Genomic DNA, 11,170 nt, shown 5'->3' on the forward strand with positions numbered 1-11,170 from the left:
AGCTGATAACAGCCACGTGTCTGACAGAAGAGGGAGGAGAGCACCTCATCAAAGTCTTGTAACACAGTAATTAAAAGTTAGAAAATGGTGCGTGTGTGGGTGTGTGTGTGTATGGGTGGGTGGGTGTGCGTGTGTGTGTGTGGGTGTGGGTGTGTGTGTGGGTGTGTGTGAGACAGCTGTTGAGGACATCCTACTGACTTCAGAAGAAAACTGAAAAGGTATGTGTGTGTGTTAGAAAGAGTGTGTCAGAGTTTGTGTTTAAGCGAGAGAGAGAGAGAGAGAGAGAGAGAGAGAGAGAGAGAGAGAGAGAGAGAGAGAGAGAGAGAGAGAGAGAGAGAGAGCAAGCATACTGACTACTCCGACAAATTCCACAAGGGTTACCTAGAGTAATAAGATCATTCCTCTCTATTCAACAGGATGTGTTCTGTTGTCCTGGGAGACGTGACACTGTGAGGCTCACCTCACCTACATTACACACACAGCAGGGAGGATGGAAGAGGAGGCTGTATTTCCTCTTAGAGGGGAGTGTTTGTGTGTGTGGTGAAGATGCATGTACACTTATGTTTGTTTTATGTATGTAGGTAGGCAGTGTGTTTGTATGTATACGTAAAACAGGCCAACCCACTCTCCCTGCCATGACAAAAGAAGGTACAAAGGAGAGAAAGAGAGAGCGATGTGACTGAGATCTCCCGCCGGGATCAATGTGCAACTGAGATGACCCAGCACGGTCCAATGTGCAATTGGTATGTCTGCCACTGCACCACCCTGCTGGCGCGACCACACATGACAAATTGAACTGTCCTATGTCCACTGGGTCTTTAATTTCGGGTTACAATTCTATTCTGTCACTGCCCCCCCCCCCCCCCACCCAACTCATGTGCCCCTTGGTATCTATGCTCTCACAGACCTGAGAAGACAGGAACAGGTGTGAAACACCCAGAGTTTTCACATTAGATCGGTGAGATGGGGAGGGAGAGTGCACATTGGAGGGAGCAAGGTTTGGTCCTTGTGGCCACCGTGCGTCTGTTCTACCGAACTGGGTAGTCAGATAGCTGAGTGGTGAGGGAGTCAGGCTAGTAATCAGAAGGTTGCCGGATCGATTCCCAGCTGTGCCAAATGACGTTGTGTCCTGGGGCAAGGCACTTCACCCTACTTGCCTCGGGGGGGGAATGTCCCTGTACTTACGTCACTGTAAGTCACTCTGGATAAAAGCTCTGGATAAATGACTAAATGTAAATGTACCAAACATCAACAGATCTCCAAACATCTGGATGGACAGTGACCGAGAATGGAACCGAGTTATCCACATTCCCTCGAAGCTCATTTGCTTCCTCATTGTGACTGATGTCTAACTCATGTGGCTGTCCACAGTCACCCTGGCCACCAGAGTACACTCAGTAACCACAATTAAAACATGTAGTCACCACCACTAACAGCCTCTAACACAAACAGGAGGTTTTAGACAAGAATCACAGTGATCAATACTGTTAAAGCGATTCTGTTTCCTCTCCCTTGCACATATAGACATACACCTAGCAAGGAATTACTGCTACTGGTCTCTTATGGATGTGAAGAACAGTTTCGGTGACACCGGAATGCGTTATAACAGTACCATAGATCAAGGCGTTTTCCTGACAGAACCGGGAAGCAGGGCAACGCCGCTCAGGGGTGCTATAATCACGTACTTGACCTCCGCGCAGCTAATCAAGGAAAGACTGGCCGGCATCCAGGTTGTGAGCATGGGTCTGACAAGTCTATCACGCCCCTTTTCCACAGCGCTCAGGTAGTGCAGAACCAAAATTATTGGACTACCTGCCATTTATGAAAGCATCAATGAAATTTAAGCCGGTGCACGAACCAACTGTATGTGCAAACCTTCCATGTAACAGAAAATTAGACTTTGTTAATATCGGTTTTCTGTACCTCCCGTCTTCTAAAAAGATGCGCTTTGAAAAATATTTCCGCCATTCTGCTGACAAGTCCCGACCGCCTGTGTTACATCTCTGGGTGTGTATCGTTGCGGCTTCACACACCAGTTACTAGGCCTCGATGCGAATCCCCGAACTCACTCCCACCCAAACGCTGCTCAAGCATACCTTCCCACCTGGAGCAAGAGCCGCACAGCCCGGTGTGTCAAACGGCCCTGGGAATATTAGTTTGTGCAATTTGTCAATAAACATCACTCTCTATATTTATATATATAAAGAGATAGAGGTGGAGACAGAAGGAGAGAGACACAGAGAGAGAGGCTCTGTATAAGCTAGCAGCTGGTAAACTAAATGTTAAACGTACTGAAATATTCCATTCTGACGGGTGCTTGTCTAAAACACCGAAAAGCAAGCTTGCCAGCTATTAAACGTTGAATGTGGTGGTGATGTATGACAGCTAGCATGCAAGCTGGTTAACTGGCTTGACAGCTAGATTACCATCCCACCTAGATAGCGGCATATACAGTACAACGAACCATTTCATTTTTTGTCAGTCTTGAATTTACAAGCTAATATACTGTAACGTTACCTGGAAAACGTTTAACAATGGATCCGTGTGTGAGTTAAACGTTTATTTAGACGCTGAAAGTCCAAATGACGTCCCTTTATAACTGCTGTAGTGTCTAGAACCCCGTTTTAATCTCCATACGAAGCTCATTTGGTGTGTGGGGTCTTTTCACGGCAAAAGGATAGCATGCTACTAGCATGTTAGCGTTAGCAGCATTTTCCTTGGCTACTCGGCATACGCCTAGCAAATAGATAACAAGTACTGTAACGTTAGCTCCTGTAAAAAAGGTATGTCCGTTAGGATCAGACGACAGTTTCGGTACATTCGTACAGAGTGCGTAAAGAAGTATAATCCAATAGATTAAAAAATAAATTATCTAATGTCGCCAGGTTGGTGGGTAGAATGGTACGAAGCCAATAATATCTTCAGTTTCAGCACCAAACGCTAGCCGCCCGAACTCAGATGTCCACGAGCCTCTTTGCTAGCAGAACCCTTGTGTCGCCCGATTAGATGGCTTCTTGTGTCAATCACGCAGTCAGAGCCAATGGGAACATACTTTCTGTCATTAGACCTGCCAGTGGTTGTTACATGTTCTTTCAATATGATAACCAGGATCGTGTATGAAAGTCAACACTGATCTTAGATGAAGCTATATAGCATCACTTGTAGGTTACAACTGACACGTTTTAATAACACTGTATGTGTGTGTGCGAGCGTGCGTGCGTGTACAGGCTGGGTTTCCTTGAATGTCCACTATGTCTTTGTGTTTGCTCAGACTGTGCTGGCATGCATCCACATACACACACACACAAACACACACACACACACACTTTATCTCTCTTTTTCAACACACACACACACACCCACCCTAGTTAGGGATTAAAGCGACAGCAGGGGTTGTGGGGATAAGTCCACCCAGTCTCTGCCCCTCCCCTCTCCACACAAACACACTCACGTCCCCACAAAGCTGACCGAGACATCTGCCTCGCCAACCCACACGGCGGGGACTTTCTGAAACCCAATCATAAAATCAAACACACTAGGGGAGGTGTGAGCCAGATACACCTTGTTTATGTGTATGTGAGAGGCAACAAGTGATGAGGTTGACACGGTTAGGCGTAGAGAGCGAAGGCAGGGGAGAGAGAAAGAGACAATGAGAGGGAGACAGAGAGAGGGAGCGAAGGGAGGGAGAGAGAGACAGTGAAAAGAGTGTTGAGTGTGGCGAGAGTGGTCACAATCCTAGTTTGCATGTGGTTGTTGTACTCTGTGGGAGTGGAAAACGAGGCATTGAACTGCGTCCAGTGCGATCCTGGGGGGTTCGCTTCCATCAGCGCAAGTTGCGATCCTGGGGGGTTCGCATCCATCAGCGCAAGTTCTAATGTGTCATTGGAGAACACAGAGTCACAAAGACACTCGGTACTCGCAGTAGAGTTTAAAATGTGGATGTCTGCGGTGAAGTCAGTGGTAGAGCATTTGTAAGCAGATCAAAGAGGTTGCAGGTTTACACCCCTTTGACGTCGCGTTTGTCGTTGACAAAAGTGTCAGCTGAATGCAAACAGTGTTGTTGTTATTATTCAGGGCCCTCTGTGGGGCAGGAAAGACCACAACAGCAATCAAGATAAACCTCCCAGACAGAGGCCGTTTTTCAGGATAGGATCAAGGCTAGCTTATCCCAGGGTTAAGAAGAGCCCAATCCTTCATTTCAGTTGGCAACCATACCCCCTGTGTTGTGGCATGGTCATGGATCAGCGGCAGTAGAGCCTCAACAGTGCCATGGTAGCTTGGTCATGACTGGTGAGTGTGTACTACGCCTATTGAAACATTACAGAGTTACAAGCAAATGAACATTTGGCTGAAGGAGTTGATGAACAGGTTCTGTGACAAATTCATACTGTTTGCCTGCTTGCCCTCCGACATCTTACCATCTCATTCTGAATGTCACCTTCACCGTGTAAAGCTACAGAAGTATTCGGTTGTTTATGATTCGATAAATGAATGCGTATTCAATGGTTTAAAACTTGGGCAGGTAGGCTATTGGGAGTCTCTTGTCATTGTCTTTAGATAAACGGTGAAAGTAGTTACTGATTTCCGGACCGTTGGTGTCCTCTTGTGTTGAAAAGATAGTATTGCAGATATAGTGTTTCGTACGCAATAGTATGCGCGTCACCGTAAGTTTTGTAATTTGAGATAGCGAAATATAGCGGTTTGAGGGATTTTGTTTAGCCTAACTTTTGACACTACATACACTACTTAAGTGCATGAAGACATATACAGACAAAATTATGTCAATTTTTAAATAATTTGTGCTTTGAAAACAGCTATTCACATCTGTGACATCATTGTAGTCGAAAGGCCACATAGCCTCTCCCTATAGCTGCATAATACAACGGGGACAGAGGTGAACCTGATCATCAATGCACCCCATTGCATGCCGGGAGCAGAAACTGCTCCGGTAGGTGCACGAATTGCGGCTGTACAGTGAAAAGGCTGATGTTGAAATAGACTGTCCTGTACAATGGCGCTGACCCGGTTTGAACGGTTCCTGTCCTGGGTGCTGCGCGGGGTTGTTAGGATGCTGTTCGCCTTTTTCCAGCTTTTCGCCCCGCGGGGGGGACCGGACGGCTCTAAGAGACTCCCACCAATCACGAACCCACTTTTGAGGGTCCCTGCGATGCGGCTCGCTCAGATGATACGACGGAGAGAGGCGAGTGAACTTCGATAAAGTCTAAACGCCTATCTGGATAATATGGCCAAAGCGTTTGATTTCACAAACCATCACTCTAAAAGTACAAACACATTGATAATTACATTTATGATATATGTTCACAGAAAGGTATCACATTATCGCTTTGTTTAGGGAAGAGATCCGTCTGGAAGGTGATTCGATCGTAGCCCAGTGAATTATGGGAATTGTAGTCCATGAATTATTTCAGACCACTCTAATAACCTCATACACCTCCTAATTTCTATGTCACTAAATGGTTATACTGTGAGTGTCCGCGTTCTGAAACAGACCAGTAGGTCTGGTATTAGGGATATTATTATAAAGGGTCAGTGTAAGAGCTTTTGAATGGACTGCTTAGCTCAACCCCTTACTGTGTGTGAGAGGATATAAACTAGGAACAATGGGTGGCCTGGGGCCATATCTGGTTCACATTTAGCAAAGCTGTATAAAGGTCACATACAACAAGAACCAGTGTTTCTTATTCCATTTGGGTCAATGTAATAATTACAGTGCACTGAGTGAATAAATGTACTATGTATCGCTTGCGCATCTAACACAAGAATACCAAATAAAGATGGTACCATCTACATTTTACATTTAGTCATTTAGCAGACGCTCTTATCCAGAGCGACTTACAGTAAGTACAGGGACATTCCCCCCGAGGCAAGTAGGGTTAAGTGCCTTGCCCAAGGACACAACGTCACTTGGCACGGCGGGGAATCGATCCAGCAACCTTCTGATTACTAGCCCGACTCCCTCACCGCTCAGCCTGACTCATCAGCTCATCTGACTCCCATGACTCCCTGACTACCATCTGTAGTTAAATAGTATTGGATAGTAATGTCTACCTTGTGTAGTTGAAGATCTGTAGCGACGTGTAGCCTGTGTGTGTCCTGGTTCTAGGTGAGCAGTGTGGAGGTGGTCCAGGCATACATTGACCGCATCCAGGAGATCAACCCTCTCATCAACGCCATGGTCAAGGACAGGTGAGCGAAGGAGGGGGTGAGTGAGATAAGGGGGTGGGCTTGAGAAGTAGTGAAAAGGATACTTTGTGTTTCACCAGAGAGAGAGAACAAAATAGAACATAGGTGTGTGTGTGTTTGTGTCCCCTCCTCAGGTTCTCCCAGGCCCTGCAGGAGGCTGCACAGGTGGACAGGCTGGTGGATGAGGAGACAGGAGGAGGTGCCGGCGAGGAGGTGCTAGAGGATAAACTGCCCCTCTTGGGCGTACCCTTTACAGTCAAAGAAGCCTTCACTCTGCAGGGTACTGCTCTACATGTCTATCTCTCCTCCCGTCTCCTTTCTCCTCCCCCATCCCTTTCTCGACACTCCTCTCTCCCTCACTCTATCCTCTCTGCCTCTGTACAGTGTTCCTTATTTGTATCTCCTCTCCTTTTGGTCTCTCTTGTCTCTGTCTTATCTCTCTCTAACTCTCTCTCCCCCCACCACACACACACACACACACCCCTCAGGCATGCCCAACTCTACGGGGCTGGTGTCGAGGAGGGGCATGGTCTCGGGGTCAGACGCCCCCCCTGTGGCGTTGCTGAAGCGCGCGGGGGCCATACCTCTGGGCGTGACCAACTGCAGCGAGCTGTGCATGTGGCTAGAGTCCCACAACCGCCTGTACGGGGTCACCAACAACCCCTATGCCCTAGAGAGGATACCCGGAGGAAGCTCTGGTAAGTCACTCAGAGTAGAGTCCAGCCCATGACATTCGATACAGTACAGTCTGCATACAGTTCAGTGAATAGTAACCATATTCCTCTCCCACCTCTCCTCTCAGGAGGGGAGGGCAGTATCCTGGGGGGAGGGGGGTCAGTGATCGGGGTGGGGTCGGACGTGGGGGGCAGCATCCGCATGCCCGCCTTCTTCAACGGCATCTTTGGACACAAACCCACACCAGGTGAGTCTGTGGACACACGACGAGCTGTGACGTGGTGGGGCACGCGTGTGTGGAGGTGTAGTAAGTAATGTGGTCTGTGTGTGTGTGTGTACACGTGTTTGCCTTCATGTGTGTGTATTCCTGCGTGTATGTGCCTGTGTGTGTGTGCAGGCGTAGTGAGCAATGAGGGCCAGTTCCCGCCAGCTTCGGGGCTGCAGCCTGGGTTCCTGTGTACGGGCCCCATGTGTCGTTACGCCCAGGACCTACTGCCCATGCTCCGGGTCATGGCGGGCCTCAATGCCGACAGGTAAACAACAACAAAACGATATCTTGAGAATAGCTAGCGAACCACAGAGCAGCACTGATACAACAGGATCCACAGCTAGACAATTTTGTCTCTCTCTGTCCACTATCCATCCTTTCCTATTGCTCTTACCCTTTGTTCCTCCCCACCCACGCCATCTCTCTCTTCCTCTCCACCTCCAGGTTGAACCTCTCCTCAGAGGTGGATCTGAAGAAGCTGCGGTTCTTCTCGGTTCCTCACGATGGAGGATCTCCGCTGGTGTCTCCTGTCGACCCTCAGCTGATCCAGGCTCAGAACAGGGTGAGGAGGAAAGAGAACCAAGACAGAGACATAAAGACATCTAAAGAGTTCTAGGGACACTTAAAGAAAGTGTGTTTGTGTGTGTTGACAGCATGCTGTATTGAGAGGCACAGTGTGTGTTGATAGCGTTCTGTGGTGTGTTCCCCAGGTGGTGGAACGTCTGGAGGCGGACCTGGGAGTCAAAGTTGAGCAGCTGAAGATTCCTCAGCTCAAATACTCCTTCCAGATCTGGGGAGCCATGATGGCTGCTCCTGGGAAAGACGGGAAGGTGGGTGGGGTGTTTTAAGTGTGTGTTATCTCGTTGAGGTAATGCCCGGCCGTGGTTATGTGTGTGTGTTTGTTGTTTTTGTGGGCATGTTGATCTACATGTGTGTTGGTGTGTGTGTGTGTGTTTGTGTGTGTGTGTGTACTGACCTCAGCCCTGCTCCTCTTCCCAGCTGCCCATCATGTTTGCAGAGTTGATGGCCAATCAAGGGAAGAGGGTGTGGCCTGTCTGGGAGATGGCTAAGTGGATCCTGGGGTTCTCCAAACACACCATGGCAGCTATCGGTACGTGTGAATGAGAGATAGAGAACACACTAAACCCTAGTCCAGCAATTCCCAACCTGTTGTCTATGGCCCACTAGAGGTCCACGAGGGTAATGCAGGTGGGCTGCCAAACCAATTAAAACAAAAATATGAAAAATGAATAAATGAATAAATATCCAAATATTTATATATACTGTTGGTAAATAATTATTAAACATTTTGCCTTTAATTCATCATGACCGAAATGGCAGTAGTTACGCTTGGCATGTTGACGGGAGCCCAACTCTGACATTTCAGCGTTAACTTGCATACGCCCACTTCAATTCTCGCCCCCGTAGCATATGTTATCGTTAATTGTTTGTATACAGTTTGTATGTATACTGATCTTTCAAAAAAAGAAAGAAAACTTAAATTCACAGTATTCTGTTGCTGCGAAGTGGAAAAGGTTGGGAATGGCTGCCCTAGTGGCTGCCCATTTTACACAGCCTGTTTTGTATAAAAGGTAAGCACAGAGAATGGGGGGGGGGGTCATTGTTGAACTGGAAGGGGTTTCTGCAATCACACACTGGGTGGCATTATGCCACCTTCGTTTGGTTGAATGTAAACTTTATGGGAATATTGCAGGATCTCTGTTTAAAAAGGGTTTCTGTCTCACACACATACCCTAACCCTGCTAGAGACAACCCTTAACCCTAACCCTTGCCCCTGTCTCACTCTAATCCTATAATCTTAACTCCTCTATTCTCATCCACCCCCCCCCCCACCCCATGCATTATATCTCCCTCCTGTCCCCAATCTCCTCTCTCCTTATCCACCCCTTCATCACCCCTCACCTCCACCGCTCCCTCACCACCAACCCCTTACCTCCACCTGTGCCCCTCCCCTCATCTCCACAACTACCATACCTCCACCTCTCCCTCATCACCACCCCCTTACCTCCACCTGTGCCCCTCCCCTCATCTCCACCTCTCCTCACCTCATCCCCCCCCCCGGCACAGGTCTGGCTACCGTGGAGATGTTCCAGCCCACCCAGCCCAGCCAGTTCATCCTGCAGCAGAGAGAGTCTCTCCAGAAGGACTTGGAGGAGCTGCTGGGGACTGATGGGGTGCTGCTCTACCCCTCTCACCCCCACCTGGCCCCCCGGCACCACCATCCTCTCTTCACTCCCTTCAACTTCTCCTACACAGGTCTGGGAATGGTCACACTGTTCAAGTTCAAGTCTTTTATTGTCAGACGCACAGAACAACACAAGGTCAGACTGGGCACTGAAATTCTTAAGACAAGACAACGCAAGCACCTGGCATAACATAACATATAAGTACACAGAACTTAAATTACATCTATGCTAAGCTTAAATAAGTAAACATAGACATACTCCTAAATATACAAATAAATATAAAAATACAATATACTAAACCTTAAATACACATAATAACCTATTGGTAACCCTAAAAACCTATTCTAAACTAAGTGAAGTTCAGTGAAGTACTTCACTATAGTACTATACTGGACAAATCAGTAGCAGTGCTAGGGCTATGTTCAGCTGTAACTTCTCATTCATCTTGCTTAGCTACAATAGCAGTGCTAGGCTATATTCAACTGCAACTCATACACAGGTCAGGGAAGGCACGATTACAGAGACATTAACATAAATGTGCGTGTGACATTTCTCCTTCTCTTCCTCGTTCCTCTTTCTCCCTACCTCCATTGCTGTCACTCTATACATGCATCCCTCTCAATCTCTCTCTCTGTCTCTTCCTCTATCTTCTCTCCCTCTCTGTCTATCTTCCCTTCTCTGTCTCCCTCCGACTCTGTGTCTATCTTCCTTTCCCCAGGCATCTTTAACATCCTGGGTCTGCCTGTGACCCAGTGCCCGCTGGGGCTGAGCACAGAGGGCCTCCCCCTGGGGGTGCAGCTGGTGATGGGGAAGATGCAGGATCACCTGGGCCTGGCCATGGCTGTCTACCTGGAGCAGGCTTTCGGGGGCTGGAGGGACCCGGCAGAGGCATCGCCGTCCGCCTGAGACACACAAACATCTACACACACACGCACACACACATCCTGAGCACAAAGAGCTGTGTCTCACACACACACACATATATATATACCCATATCCTAAGCATATGTCGAATATACGTACACATAGCAGACACTGATATCAGGAGGAAACTATAAATGCAAACAGACAGACAAAAACGTGATAAAAAGTTTGAAACATACACAAGCCTATTTGCACACAATCTTCTCCTCCCGCCCTCCGCCCTAATTTTCCTCATCTCCTCCCCTTGTCTACAAGTCCACCACTAAGTGTCCTATACGTGTCCAAAGAGGCTCTGCTGTCTTTTCTCTCCTCCTCCTGTCTAAAGGATAACTGATGTCCAGTCTGTAGTGTGATTTCTATTGTGGTTTTCAGTAGTTCTGTCTGCTCTAAACTGAAGAGGAGCTAGAAACATTCTGGAAGGAGAAGTTTAACGAATGTCTTACTTTTTTGGAAGCGCATTTTTAAGGTCAGGCTTTTTTGACAATGGGTGATATGCTGCTGTTGTGTGACTGCACTTTGATTTATCTACTGTAACATACGCGAATGATGATTTTAGACACCGCTGTTATTGTGATATATTTTAGAATGTTACATAGTTTAACTAATGAACACTATAATGTAACAGTATATAAGTATTATAATATACAGAACAATCTAATGTTAAATAAATTGCACAATATATACAATGTTTTTTAATAGTGTGTTGAAATTTCCTGCAGTTAAAGACACTGTTAAAAACTAAAACTAATCCAGTTTTGGTTGTCAATTGAGTCATCCATCACCTTGATTCTCTAAAACTAAGAGATACCACAAGAGGGCGACACAATTTTAAAGTAGCCTTCATCACGAATATTACACACATCTGGAATAAACTTCATCATTCTCAATTAGG

At 47.1% G+C, this 11,170-nt stretch overlaps 1 protein-coding gene across 1 annotated transcript; it reads left to right on the plus strand.

Annotated features, from left to right (window-relative positions):
• The first annotated feature begins 4,819 nt into the window (after positions 1-4,819).
• LOC146236839 (fatty-acid amide hydrolase 2-A-like) lies at positions 4,820-10,964 on the plus strand. The gene is made up of 11 exons (XM_084688039.1): positions 4,820-5,200; positions 6,125-6,207; positions 6,339-6,484; positions 6,693-6,902; positions 7,007-7,126; positions 7,277-7,412; positions 7,592-7,709; positions 7,858-7,977; positions 8,147-8,258; positions 9,236-9,424; positions 10,073-10,964. The coding sequence occupies exons 1-11, from the start codon at positions 5,012-5,014 to the stop codon at positions 10,258-10,260; spliced, it is 1,611 nt and encodes a 536-aa protein (XP_084544165.1). The 5' UTR covers positions 4,820-5,011; the 3' UTR covers positions 10,261-10,964.
• The last annotated feature ends 206 nt before the right edge of the window (positions 10,965-11,170 follow it).

This window comes from Hypomesus nipponensis, chromosome 22, assembly GCF_054491055.1.
Source record: "Hypomesus nipponensis isolate SF chromosome 22, ASM5449105v1, whole genome shotgun sequence".
Taxonomy (NCBI): domain Eukaryota; kingdom Metazoa; phylum Chordata; class Actinopteri; order Osmeriformes; family Osmeridae; genus Hypomesus; species Hypomesus nipponensis.